At 49.3% G+C, this 14,662-nt stretch overlaps 1 protein-coding gene across 1 annotated transcript in view; it reads left to right on the forward strand.

Moving 5' to 3' along the window:
- The first annotated feature begins 1,558 nt into the window (after window positions 1-1,558).
- Window positions 1,559-14,662, forward strand: part of NOA1 (nitric oxide associated 1) — a 35,208-nt gene continuing 22,104 nt past the window's right edge. The window contains exons 1-3 of the mRNA XM_054030787.1: window positions 1,559-2,000; window positions 2,409-3,020; window positions 13,146-13,310. Of these exons, the coding sequence (XP_053886762.1) occupies window positions 1,559-2,000; window positions 2,409-3,020; window positions 13,146-13,310 (1,219 nt within the window). The remainder of the gene's footprint in view (window positions 2,001-2,408; window positions 3,021-13,145; window positions 13,311-14,662) is intronic.

Genomic DNA, 14,662 nt, shown 5'->3' on the forward strand with positions numbered 1-14,662 from the left:
TTGGGCTCCATTCCCCAGCTGTACAGTGATGGGCTCTGGCCCCAAGCTCACCCGCCCATCAACCCTGGCCCCTGCTGCCTCCCCCAATGTCCCATCGCCTTTGGCCCCCACTGCCTCCGTTCTGACCTCCTCATCCAGGACTTAATCTGTCCCCAGGCTTGCTGGGGCTGAGTAAGCCTGCTGTTAAAATAGGGTTACCATATTTTGTGCCTCCAAATGAAGGACACTCCACGGGCCCACGGCCCCACCCCCTCCCCAAAGTCTCCGCCCCCTCCCCTGCTTCCCGCGAATATTTGATTCGCGGGAAGCCTGAAGCAGGTAAGGGGGGTGTGGTGGGAGGAGGCGCGGCCCAGGCTGGCCCCCCGGCGTTTCCAGCCTGGGTCGGCTCGGGCCCTGGGGTGCCGGCCCCGGCCCCTGGCCCGCCCAGCACTGGCGGCCCGGCGCACCCCCCGGCTCGCGGGCCCGGCTCCCCGGCTCCCAGCCCGGCTCCCCGCCCCGTGGGCTCAGCTCCCCGGCTCCCAGCACCGCGGGATCGGCTCCCCGGCTCCCGGCCCGGCTCCCGGCCCCGGCTGACCGGCCCCGCGGCCCCGGCTGACCGGCTCCCCGGCCCTGCGGGCCCGGCCCGGCACCACGCCCCCAGCTCCCCGCCCGGCCCCGCGCCCGGCCCGGCACTGTGACCCTGGCCCGGCACTGCGCCCCTGGTTCCCGGCCCGGCCCCGCACCGCCGGCCCCGCACCGCTGGCCCCGGCCGAGCACCACCGAGCCCTCCTGATTTTCCTGGACATGCCCGGCTTTTGGGGATTTCCCCCCGGACAGGGATTTGAGCCCCCAAAAGCCGGACATGTCCGGGAAAATCCAGACGTATGGTAACCCTAGTTAAAAGTAATATTTGCACGTTTGTTAATATCAGTTTTCACAGCAGACTGAGTAGCCAGCAAGTTGGGTTTTTTTAAAAACAACCAGAAAAGCAAAAGAAACAAGAACAAAGACAAGAATGTGTAAAGCACCTTCTTTGTGTTTCTATTCTGTTTAGGTCCAGTAAAGAACAGAGACAACTGTACATTATTTTTATTGACAGGTTTCAGAGGAGCAGCCGTGTTAGTCTGTATCCGCAAAAAGAACAGGAGTACTTGTGGCACCTTAGAGACTAACACATTTATTAGAGCATAAGCTTTTGTGGACGACAGCCCACTTCTTCGGATGCATTTATTAGAGCATAAGCTCTAATAAATGTGTTAGTCTCTAAGGTGCCACAAGTACTCCTGTTCTTTTTATTATTGAGGCTGCAAAAATAACCCCACATAAATAAATTACAACGCTGCTTAGCGCTTCCCCACTGCCCCAGCTGGGGTCGGGGCCGGTCCGCACCCCCCAGAGGGCAGCCCCTGGGCCTTACAAGCCCGGATTTGCAGCCGGGGGAGAGGAGCGAGGCGAAGCCGCTTGCCGGGCGCAAGGCGCCGGTGTGGGGCCCAGTCCCGCCCGGCAGGAGGCGCTGTCTCGGGCCGGGCTCTCCGCGTGGCCGGGGCCCGGGGAACGGAGCCGCTGCCTCGCGTCCCACATGCACCGACTGAGCCGCGCGCTGCTGGGGGCCCTGGCCCGGGCCCGGGCCCCGCCGCTCCGGCAGCCCCCGGGCCTCGGCCGGCTCCTGCCCGCTGCCCTGCGGCCGGCGAGCCCGGGCGGCCTCTCCACCCGGCCCCGGCGGGAGCCGCCCGCCGCCGCGCAGCGCCCTGCGGCCCCGGGGCCGGACAGCGAGGCGGAGCAGTTCGTCTTCCCCGAGTACGTGCCCGAGCCGGGCCCGGCGCCGGCCGCGGAGCCGCCCGCCGCCCCGAGCCGCCCGGAGAGGAGGCCGCGGGAGAAGCGGCAGCACCGGGTGACGGGGCGGCCGGACCCGTCGGTGCCGCCCAGCGGGGTGAGCTGCTCGGGCTGCGGGGCGGAGCTGCACTGCCGGGACCCCGCCGTGCCCGGCTACCTGCCCAGCGAGAAGTACCGCCGCCTGATGGGCGGGCAGCCGGGGGGCTCGGAGGGGCAGGGGGCCTTGGGGGGCTCGGAAGGATTGGGGGTTCAGGGGGCCCTGGGGAGGACGGGGGCACAGGAGGCCCGGGGAGGCTCGGAAGGATTGGGGGTGCAGGAGGCCCTGGGGGGCTCAGAAGGATTGGGGGTGCAGGAGGCCCTGGGGGGCTCGGAAGGATTGGGGGTGCAGGGAGTCTTGGGGGGCTCGGAAGGATTGGGGGTGCAGGAGGCCCTGGGGGGCTCGGAAGGATTGGGGGTGCAGGGAGTCTTGGGGGGCTCGGAAGGATTGGGGGTGCAGGGGGCACAGGAGGCCCTGGGAGGCTCGGAAGGATTGGGGGTGCAGGGAGTCTTGGGGGGCTCAGAAGGATTCGGGGTGCAGGGGGCCCTGGGGAGGTCAGAGGCGCACCGGGCCCTGCAAGGGGTGGTGTGTCAGCGCTGCTGGCTCCTGGTCCATCACCAGCAGGCGCTGCACATGGAAGTGTCCCGGGAGCAATACCGCAATCTGGTGAGTGCTGCCCTGCGCAGCCCCCCACGCCATGGACGCCGCCCCCTGGTGCTATACATGGTGGACATGCTGGACCTGCCCGACTCAGTGCTACAGGACCTGCCTCAGCTGGTGGATGCAGGGTCCAACATCCTGGTGGTGGGCAACAAGGTGGACCTGTTGCCTGGGGACTCTCCAGACTATCTGAAGCGCTTTCGAAAAGAGCTGCTGAGGAGCTGTGCCCGTGTGGGCATCCTCCCTGCAGTCCAGGGCACGGGGGGCCAGGTTGGCAGGACTGCGAGCCAGAACTTGGTGGATGTGCACCTGATCAGTGCCAAGACAGGCTATGGAGTGGAGGAGCTGATCTCCAAACTGCAGCACTCCTGGAAGTGCAATGGCGATGTGTATCTCGTAGGAGCTACCAACTCCGGCAAATCCACACTGTTCAATACCCTGCTGCAGTCTGACTATTGCAAGTCCAAAGCCTCGGAGGTGATCAACAGAGCAACAATCTCGCCCTGGCCAGGTGAGAGGGGCATGGTTGGGGACTTTTATCAGTATCTGTTTGGACTAAGCTTTTCGGGACAAGGAGTGTCTCTGAGGCTTTTATGTAGGGGCTTATTCCTGATTGTGGTCTCCTGGGTGTTATGTATATAATAACTATTCCGTAAAAAAGTTGGTAAAAGAACTTTTAAGGTTGAAAAATCAAGCACTCCAAAGTTAACAAATGTCAGCTGTCCCTTAATTCGGTCTCCTTGTGCATTTGTATTATGATACAGGCTTATTAAATGGCACAAACCTTTGTTAACATAGAGTTACAGTTGTCTGGTGGTAGCTCAGGCCTTTCCAGAACTTCAAGTTCAGCAAAACTCAAACCAAGAAATACAGCCTTAACTCAGCCCTGTGAAGCTGGCAATAGCCACTGGAAATCATCTGCATACACTCTAAGCATTAGGTGTAGCTGTATTTAATGGGGGAGGAATGAGCTGGGACAGTTGGAAGAGCTGTGATTGTGATATGAGGAGATTTGCGGCTGAGTACCCCCATGTGGGTTTTCAGAAGAAAGAGATGCGGGTTCCAGTCTGCATCCATTCAGTACAGCATTTTGTAGGTTGTAGCAGGGCAGTGGAAGCTTCTTGACATGGGCATTGTCAGTGGTGAGATGTTATGTGAGAGCAGCTGTGTGTGGATTTAATGATGGGTAGGGGAAAGTCCAGGTTTGGGAAATATCCTGTGTGCAAGTGTCAAGGGATTGTGAAAGGGTATGAAGCAGTTGTTAAATTTCACAAGTGTGATATTCTGTTAAGGGAGTAGGCTCATGTTTGAGCATAGGGTAAGTGCAGATAACACCTGTCTATTAGAGGAAAGGCAGAGTGCCAATATTTGTGTTACTGGTGTGTTGGGGCAGAGTTAAGGGTGTGTGGGGTTTTACCTTAGAATCATAGAATATCAGGGTTGGAAGGGACCTCAGGAGGTCATCTAGTCCAACCCCCTGCTTTTGTTTCAGTCTCCTTCAAGTATCCGGGGGGGAGGGTGGAGAAGCTCCTTCTTTAGCCAGCTGAAGACCAAATGGAGGGGTCTCCCACGGGTTTAAATAGACTCTTGTGGGTGGGGACCCCCCTCCTCCCTCCTATGCAAAGTCCAGCTCCAAGATGGAGTTTTGGAGTCACCTGGGCAAGTCACATGCCCCTGCATGACTCAGTCTTTACAGGCCGACGCCATTGTCCACATGGTATCTTGCATGTCTCCAGGAAGACTTCCCATGTGGATTGGAGCATTCCAAGATGCATTGTTCTCCAAGTGTTTCCTGATCAGATACTTAACCTGGCGAATTCCTTCCTAAAGAAGCTGACCAAATGCCTCCCAAAGCTTACTTAGAAACCAAGCCAGCATACAGCCCATATTCTTCACCTCAAGTAGAAAATGATATATATGTACCAATAAGATGAATAGATATAGTAGACCATAACCTTTACGGAGATATGTTACCTGGCACAGGCAGCACAAAACATATTCCAATTATGTCATACATACATTTATAAGCACCCCCTCCCCATAAAGCCTTATGGGGTACACTGGCACATCCACCACCTCCCTAGGTAACGCATTCCAGTGCTTCACCACCCTCCTAGTGAAATAGTGTTTCCTAATATCCAACCTAGACCTCCCCCACTGCACCTTGAGACCATTGCTCCTTGTTCTGTCATCTGCCACCACTGAGAACAGCCGAGCTCCATCCTCTTTGGAACCCCCCTTCAGGTAGTTGAAAGCAGCTTTCAAATCCCCCCTCATTCTTCTCTTCTGCAGACTAAACAATCCCAGTTCCCTCAGCCTCTCCTCATAAGTCATGTGCTCCAGACCCCTAATCATTTTTGTTGCCCTCCGCTGGACTCTTTCCAATATTTCCACATCCTTCTTGTAGTGAGGGGCCCAAAACTGGACACAGTACTCCAGATGAGGCCTCACCAATGTCGAATAAAGGGGAAGGATCATGTTCCTCGATCTGCTGGCAATGCCCCTACTTATACAGCCCAAAATGCCGTTAGCCTTTTTGGCAACAAGAGCACACTGTTGACTCATATCCAGCTTCTCGTCCACTGTGACCCCTAGGTCCTTTTCTGCAGAACTTGTACCTAGCCATTCGGTCCCTAGTCTGTAGCAGTGCATAGGATTCTTCCGTCCTAAGTGCAGGACTCTGCACTTGTCCTTGTTGAACCTCATCATGTTTTTTTTTTTTGGCCCAATCCTCTAATTTCTCTAAGTCCCTCTGTATCCGATCCCTAGGCTCCAGCGTATCTACCACGCCTCCCAGTTTAGTGTCATCTGCAAACTTGCTGAGAGTGCAGTCCACACCATCCTCCAGATCATTAATAAAGATATTAAACAAAACTGGCTCCAGGACCGACCCTTGGGGCACTCCGCTTGAAACCGGCTGCCAACTAGACATGGAGCCATTGATCACTACCCGTTGAGGCCGATGATCTAGCCAGCTTTCTATCAGCTTACAGTCCATTCATCCAGCTCCTACTTCTTTAACTTGCTGGCAAGAATACTGTGGGAGACCGTATCAAAAGCTTTGCTAAAGTCAAGGAATAACACATCCACTGCTTTCCCCTCATCCACAGAGCCAGTTATCTCCTCATAGAAGGCAATTAGGATAGTCAGTCATGACTTCCCCTTGGTGAATCCATGCTGACTGTTCCTGATCACTTTCCTCTCCTCTAAGTGTTCCATAATTGATTCCTTGAGGACCTGCTCCATGATTTTTCCAGGGACTGAGGTGAGGCTGACTGGCCTGTAGTTCCCCGGATCCTCCTTCTTCCCTTTTTTAAAGATGGACACTACATTAGCCTTTTTCCAGTCATCCAGGACCTCCCCCGATCGCCATGAGTTTTCAAGGTTGATGGCCAAAGGCTCCGCAATCATATCCGCCAACTCCTTTAGCACCCTCGGATGCAGCGCATCCGGCCCCATGGATTTGTGTTTGTCCAGTTTTTCTAAATAGTCCCGAACCACTTCTTTCTCCACGGAGGGTTGGTCACCTCCTCCCCATGCTGTGCTGCCTAGTCCAGCAGTCTGGGAGCTGACCTTGTTTGTGAAGACAGAGGCAAAAAAAGCATTGAGTACATTAGCTTTTTCCACATCCTCGGTCACTAGGTTGCCTCCCTCATTCAATAAGGGGCCCACACTTTCCTTGACTTTCTTCTTGTTGCTAACATACCTGAAGAAACCGTTCTTGTTACTCTTAACATCTCTTGCTAGCTGCAACTCCAAGTGCAATTTGGCCTTCCTGATTTCACTCTTGCATGCCTGAGCGATATTTTTATACTCCTCCCTGGTCATTTGTCCAATCTTCCACTTGTTGTAAGCTTCTTTTTTGCGTTTAAGGTCAGCAAGGATTTCACTGTTAAGCCAAGCTGGTTGCCTGCCATATTTACTATTCTTTCTACACATCGGGATGGTTTGTTCCTGCAACCGCAATAAGGATTCTCTAAAATACAGCCAGCTCTCCTGGACTCCTTTCCCCCTCATGTTATTCTCTCAGGGGATCCTGCCCATCTGTTCCCTGAGGGAGTCAAAGTCTGCTTTTCTGAAGTCCAGGGTCCGTATTCTGCTGCTCTCCTTTCTTCCTTGTGTAAGGATCCTGAACTCGACCATCTCATGGTCACTGCCTCCTAGGTTCCCATCCACTTTTGCTTCCCCTACTAATTCTTCCCTGTTTGTGAGCAGCAGGTCAAGAAAAGCTCTGCCCCTAGTTGGTTCCTCCAGCACTTGCACCAGGAAATTGTCCCCTACACTTTCCAAAAACTTCCTGGATTGTCTGTGCACCGCTGTATTGCTCTCCCAGCAGATATCAAGGTGATTAAAGTCTCCAATGAGAACCAGGGCCTGCTATCTAGCAACTTCTGTTAGTTGCCGGAAGAAAACCTCGTCCACCTCATCCCCCTGGTCTGGTGGTCTATAGCAGACTCCGACAACGACATCACCCTTGTTGCTCACACTTCTCAACTTTATCCAGAGACTCTCAGGTTTTTCTGCAGTTTCATACCGGAGCTCTGAGCAGTCATACTCCTCTCTTACATACAATGCAACTCCCCCACCTTTTCTGCCCTGCCTGTCCTTCCTGAACAGTTTATATCCATTCATGACAGTACTCCAGTCATGTGAGTTATTCCACCAAGTCTCTGTTATTCCAATCACATCATAGTTCCCTGACTGTGCCAAGACTTCCAGTTCTCCCTGCTTGTTTCCCAGGCTTCTTACATTTGTGTATAGGCACTTAAGATAACTCATCGATCGTCCCGCTTTTCAGTATGAGACAGGATTCCTCCCCTCTTGCGCTCTCTTGCGCGTGCTTCCTCCCAGGATCCCATTTCCCCACTTACCTCAGGGCTTTGGTCTCCTTCCCCCGGTGAACCTAGTTTAAAGCCCTCCTCACTAGGTTAGCCAGCCTGCCTGCGAAGATGCTCTTCCCTCTCTTCATTAGGTGGAGCCCGTCTCTGCCTAGCACTCCTCCTTCTTGGAACACCATCCCATAGTCGAAGAATCCAAAGCCTTCTCTCCGACACCGTCGGCGTAGCCATTCGTTGACTTCCACGATTCGATGGTCTCTACCCAGGCCTTTTCCTTGCAGAGGGAGGATGGACGAGAACCTTAACTCTGTATTAACTGATTATCAGAAGTTTGAGTTTTGCTGAACTCAGCTTGTGTCCCTCCAGAATGCTATCGCCAGATAACCTTAATTCTGCGTTAACGAAGATTTTTGTCAGTGAATTTCTTAGTTTTTTAAACGGAAATGTTTGTTGGTAGGAGGCAGTGGTCATTTGGGCAGTTGTCGTTTTCACTTAGGTTTGCAGTTGATATGCTACTGTGGTTAATAATAAAAAGACTTAGCTTTTATCTAGTGGTTTCATCAATAGATCTCAAAGAACTTTACATATTCCCATTTCACAGATGAGAAACTGAGGCACAGAGATTAAGTGACTTTCCCAAGATTACCCAGCCAGACGGGGCAGAGCTAGGAATAGTCCCAGTCCAGTGGTCTTTCCACTAGGCCACTCAGTTGCTATGTGATTCCTCAGTGCTCCTCCCCGCTCCTGTACGTTTTGTTGTAGTGGAATGGGGATAATGGTCATGCTTTGAAACATTTGCAGTGTGTAGCTGCTAACAGGGCCAGCGAGAGAAATCTCATCCGTGTTCTATGTCCCAAAATCTTGACAGTTTTATGACATGGTTGTTATAGCAATTTTAAGCATGTGAGGGAAGACTCGTGTGTCTCTCTCCTTCTCTGCCCCCTGCCACAGCATTCCCTGCAACATACAGTACCCACCCTCAACATTTCCAGCTCCCCCTCCCATCCCATCAAGCCAGCAGATGGCACAGCATGCCAGTTCTCAGGGCCTCACCTTTGTCTCCTCAGTGTGTTCTTGGCAACAGAGGGTCCTGTGGCATCTTTGAGACTAACAGAAGTATTGGGAGCATAAGCTTTCGTGGGTAAGAACCTCACTTCTTCAGATGCAAGTAATGGAAATCTCTAGAGGCAGGTATATATCAGTGTGGAGATAACGAGGTTAGTTCAATCAGGGAGGGTGAGGTGCTCTGCTAGCAGTTGAGGTGTGAACACCAAGGGAGGAGAAACTGCTTCTGTAGTTGGAAAGCCATTCACAGTCTTTGTTTAATCCTGATCTGATGGTGTCAAATTTGCAAATGAACTGGAGCTCAGCAGTTTCTCTTTGGAGTCTGGTCCTGAAGTTTTTTTGCTGTAAGATGGCAACCTTTACATCTGCTATTGTGTGGCCAGGGAGGTTGAAGTGTTCTCCTACAGGTTTTTGTATATTGCCATTCCTGATATCTGACTTGTGTCCATTTATCCTCTTGCGTAGTGACTGTCCAGTTTGGCCAATGTACATAGCAGAGGGGCATTGCTGGCATATGATGGCATATATAACATTAGTGGACGTGCAGGTGAATGAGCCGGTGATGTTGTAGCTGATCTGGTTAGGTCCAGTGATGGTGTTGCTGGTGTAGATATGTGGGCAGAGTTGGCATCGAGGTTTGTTGCATGGGTTGGTTCCTGAGTTAGAGTTGTTATGGTGCGGTGCGTGGTTGCTGGTGAGGATATGCTTAAGGTTGGCAGGTTGTCTGTGGGCGAGGACTGGCCTGCCTCCCAAGGTCTGTGAAAGTGAGGGATCATTGTCCAGGATGGGTTGTAGATCACTGATGATGCGTTGGAGAGGTTTAAGCTGAGGACTGTAGGTGATGGCCAGTGGAGTTCTGTTGGTTTCTCTTCTGGGCCTGTCTTGTAGCAGGAGGCTTCTGGGTACACGTCTGGCTCTGTTGATTTGTTTCTTTATTTCCTTGTGTGGGTATCGTAGTTTTGAGAATACTTGGTGAAGATCTTGTAGGTGTTGGTCTCTGTCTGAGGGATTGGAGCAGATGCGATTGTACCTCAGTGCTTGGCTGTAGACGATGGATCGTGTGGTGTGACCGGGGTGGAAGCTGGAGGCATGAAGGTAGGCGTAGCGGTCGGTGGGTTTTCGGTATAGGGTGGTGTTAATGTGGCCATCGCTTATTTGTACGGTGGTGTCCAGGAAGTGGACCTCCCGTGTAGATTGGTCCAGGCTGAGGTTGATGGTGGGGTGGAAGCTGTTGAAAGCATGGTGGAATTCTTCCAGGGCCTCCTTCCCATGGGTCCAGATGATGAAGATGTCATCAATATAGCGTAGGTAGAGAAGGGGCATGAGTGGACGGGAGCTGAGGAAGCGTTGTTCCAGGTCAACCATAAAAATGTTGGCATATTGTGGGGCCATGCGGGTGCCCATAGCGGTGCCACTGGTCTGGAGGTATATATTGTCACCAAATTCGAAATAATTGTGCGTGAGGATAAAGTCACAGAGCTCAGCAATAAGTTGTGCTGTGTCATCATCAGGGATACTGTTCCTGACAGCTTGTATTCCATCTGTATGTGGGATGTTAGTGTAGAGAGCCTCTACATCCATGGTGGCTAGGATGGTGTTTTCTGGGAGGTCACCAATGCATTGTAGTTTCCTCAGGAAATCTGTGGTGTCACGGAGATAGCTGGGAGTGCTGGTGGCGTAGGGTCTGAGTAGGGAGTCCACATATCCAGACAGTCCTTCAGTGAGAGTGCCAATGCCCGAGATGATGGGGCGTCCAGGACCCAGTGTGTTCTTGGTGCACGCACCCAGCATGCCTTTTTAAAGCTCTCCACCCAGAAGGGCAGCGGGGCTTCCACAGATCCTGGCTTACATGGCAGGGCAGAGGGGCAAGAGAAAGGGGCTAGACGCCTCCAGAAAGGTAAGAGGTCTCCAGAACCTGGTTCATATGCGGAGGCAGGGAGAGGGGTCAGACCACCATAGATGGGCTGAGCCCCTAGATCCTGGTGCACACACATAGGAGTAGAGAGAGGGGCTCAAACAACATTGTGGGGACAGGACATCCAGGTACCAACTCACATAGAATCGTTGAAGATTAGGGTTGGAAGAGACCTCAGGAGGTCATCTAATCCAACCCCCTGCTCAAAGCAGGGCCAACCCCAACTAAATCGTAGTGGGGTGGACCCTCACATCCTGGTGTTCAGACATGGAAGGGGATAAACCTCTGCCCTATTCTTCCCCATCCCTCTGCCACTCATTCTCATATCCCCTTCCCATTGTTCCTCTCCTGGTCGTCCCCCCCCCAGTCTCCCTCAATTCTTCTATCACCCATCCCCATTTCCCCCCCCCCTTTGCTGCAGCCCTAAGCCCCTCACTCTTATTTCCCCCTCAAATGCCCTTCTCCTGCCTGCAACCATTCACATTTCTATTATTATTATTTTTTTTAACAAAACTGCTTTGATTACATTCCCCCAATATAAAAAACAACCAATTGTGCCTCTCTGGTGACACAAAGCAGCTGTTAGACCTGGTTTAACTGGCCAGTTAAATTAGCTTTGCATCTAGTTTGCTTCACTCTGGTAGCTGGAATAGGCTAGTGAATTTGCCTTCTGAAAGGAATTTACCTTTCTTGATTTCCATTGGTATGTTGTGGTGGTGCTCAGAGCTGTTTACCTTACAGTGGAGAATGATGTCAGTCTTCAAGCAGTGGCACATCTGTTAGTTGTAGTCCAGTGCAGAACTTTTACATTTCTAGAGGCTTTCTTGACAAACTGAAAAACCAAAAATTAGCTCTTCTCTGCACCCAGCACGGGTGGCTTATGGGTTTCTCTGCTGTCAGTTCAACCATTATCAAATTTGCAGGTGGCATCAAAATTGGAAAAGGGCTAAGCAGTCAGGCAGCAGGACAGAACCAAACTGCAAAGTGACCTGGAGAGAACAGAGTACTGGCGTCATGTATTTTACTGCTAGCCCTTGTGGTTTGCAAAATATCAGACGTTAAACCTCTTCCTGGTCCTTCAGTCTAATGGGGCTCTTTTTGGCACTGGCCTAGGGCTGAATATAGCAAGTCCTGTGTCAGTGTTATTGTCAGTTTCTCAATATATTCATAACTCTTAAACTCCAGTTTATATAATTTGGCCAAATATTTGTCTCAAAATCTCTTTGGGAAAAATAATGTTTTGCGGTCTTGTCCAATACTGAGTAATATTCATTGAAACAGAGCTGCCTAGCTTTCAGTGTCATTATTCAGTGAATCTGGCACCTCTGGAAGGTGACCTTAGCAGTGGTGGCAGGAGCCTCCTGTTGATATGCTAGAGGCACAAAAGTAACAACTCTTGACGCTCTTGTATTGACCCTCCTCAAGGGGTGAAGTTAGTTCAGTCTTCATGCTCATTGATGCCTTTGCCTCTCTGCTAAGACCATCAACAGTAGTTAGAGATAAAATAATTTGGCTGACCTTCCATTCCCCCATAAACTTCACCTTTGCCAGCTAATACATTATAAATTATACAATTGCATGGTCTACACAAAGGTTGTAAAATGCATTCCAGTGTGTTAGGTAACACATTTTTAAAAAACATCTTCCTTCCTAGCCTCAACAAGGCCGTGGTGTCTTCCAGGAAAAAAACTGTAAAAAAGACGTGAATTTCTAAAGTTTAAAAAAAAAATCAAATTTAAATGTCCACAGCCCTATTGTTTTCTTTGCACATCACCTTTAAAGGGCAAATTGAAAGAAACACCAGGTTTTACTCTTACAAAATTCTGTTTGCTTTCAGTAGTCCTTGAAAGACATTTTTCACATATAGTTTTTATATTTTTTTTTTCAGTAAATGGAGAGCCATAAATAAGAATCATAATAGCAAAATGGGATAGGTCTTAATTGTGAAGTAAATAAATATCACTGCAGAATTTTGCCGGTTTTCATGCAATTACACAAGTAAAGTTTCTTTGCAAAAGAATGTGTTCATAGGCATAATCCTTTCATATCTTGCTCAGCACACTCTCTTCCTAGAACTCCTGTTATTCCAATCCCGTCCTTCATTCCTTTCTCCAGTCCACCTCACACACGTTCAGTGTTCTGATACTAACAGAAAGGTAATGCTTTAAGGATTTGGCTGAGCCAACACCATGTGCACTGCACTTGTGGCAGCAAGAAAAATGTAAATCACTTTGCTGCAGTTGTTGAGAGAGACTTTCATTTCTAACCAGCTGTTCAACCCAAATGCTATTGACCTAATTCTGGGCCTTTAAAATTAAGAAGAGTTTTGCCCTTGGTTTTAATGAGACCAGGATTTGGTCTCCAGTGGCCTAGTCTACACTATGTCTGAGTACAGTTGCCAAAAATTGTGTTTTGTGACTCGAGTCTAAACATGTTTTGGCAATTTTTAATCGCGATGAGCTGATGCAGTGCTGAATGTGGTTTGCTCTTGTCTGCTCTGCATGCTAAGTAGTGTTCATCATCAGTTCAGCAAACACGACCGCCGACAACCGCTGTCCAACATCACAGTGAGGTCCTAGCCACTATGGCAGGTAATTTCTGAGAAGAGCCATTAGCTTAGCAGTTGACTTTAGTTTTGTTGTTGTTGTGATTGCTTTTCTGTTTCATAACGAAGAATGAGGCTGTCATACAGCCTGTGAACTTTCTTCTGCATGTGGCTTTTTTCATTGTTTGAACCTTAACATATAATTGCTTTTATATACACTGTGTTCAGTTTGCATTGTCACAGACCTGGATAATGTTGGAATTTGTTTTCCAGGCACAACTTTAAACCTCCTGAAATTTCCAATTATTAACCCCACATCTGACAGACTGTTCAGGAGACAGGAGAGGCTAAAAGCAGATGCAGAAAAAACGGAAGAACAACTTAGTGATGATGAACAAAAATATCTTAAATGCCTTAAAAAGCAAGGTTATTTAATAGGTGAGTATTACCTGAGGAAGTGTGTCACCATTTGTTCTCAGATGCAAATACTGCATTATACAAAAGACTCAATTAAGCTTTACTGTATGGTAAGTCAGTGTCTACAGTGAACTCTTAATTGGTAAACATTGCTAGCCAACATACATTTATGATACATTCTAATTTGGGTTACTAGCGTACGTGATAGTAGAACAGCATATCAGAGTAAGAATTCTTTCAAATATATATTAATAATCTTCTGTAAATCCTTATTCTTGATCTTATTAACAAAAAGCTATCTTAACAAAAAGCAGGTTAAGGGCCGACTTGATTACAGTCTATAAGTACCTACATGAGGAACACACATTTAATAATGGGCTCTTCAATCTAGCAAAGAAAGTTATAACATGATCCAATGGCTGGAAGTTGAAGCTAGACAAATTCAGACTGGAAATAAGGCATAATTTTTTTGACAATGAAAGTAATTAACCATAGGAACAATTTACCAAGGGTCATGGTGGAGTCTCCATCACTGCAATTTTTAAATCAAGATTGAATGTTTTTCTAAAAGATCTGCTCTAGAAATTATTTAGGAGAAGTTCTTTGGCCTGTATTATAAAGTAGGCCAGACTAGATGATCACAATGGTACCTTCTGTCCTTGGAATATGTGAATATCTAATATACAGGAACTCTGACTTTCTAAAAGTCATAACTTCAGATTTTTTTTTTATGTCACCTGCTTTCATTCTACCTGATAAGAGGTACATAAGTTTCTCCTGGACACCACACCAATGCATCAATTCAATTCAGTCCTTGTCCTTCTGGTGTAGGTGGCTTAATGGATTTCCAGGATTGCATCGCAACTCTTTCTCCTTTTCCAAAATAAAAAAGACTAATACACTTAATTGTATTGGCTATTCATTGGTAATATGCAAACTGATAGTGTGCCTTGTAGAAATGAGCTAAAAGACTACAATTACCTTCAAAGAGAATGTCGTCCAAAGACACTTTAATATAGCTGGAGATAGGCCCAGCTACTGAGTTAGGTTTTAGATTTCCAACAAGTGCAGAAATGTTCAGATCTGGAGTTTTCGTTCAGGCATATCCCTATGTGACCAGGGTTCTAGGGGGGCCACGCTGAGATCGCTCAATCAGGGCAAACTGCACAGAAGGGGGCAGATGATCCCCCAAACTGGTAGTTATTTCTAATACTTAGATTCACCAAGCCAGCAACAAAACAGCTTCTACGATACCTAACTGGTTACCCAGAAGCCAAAACATAGCTCCCTTAAAGCAACCCAGCCTTGAGCTCCCACCCAGACAGCCAGTTCAAATATTATGATGATTACTGAAAATCATCTTCACCCTATAA

Source organism: Malaclemys terrapin, chromosome 5, assembly GCF_027887155.1.
Source record: "Malaclemys terrapin pileata isolate rMalTer1 chromosome 5, rMalTer1.hap1, whole genome shotgun sequence".
Lineage (NCBI taxonomy): Eukaryota > Metazoa > Chordata > Testudines > Emydidae > Malaclemys > Malaclemys terrapin.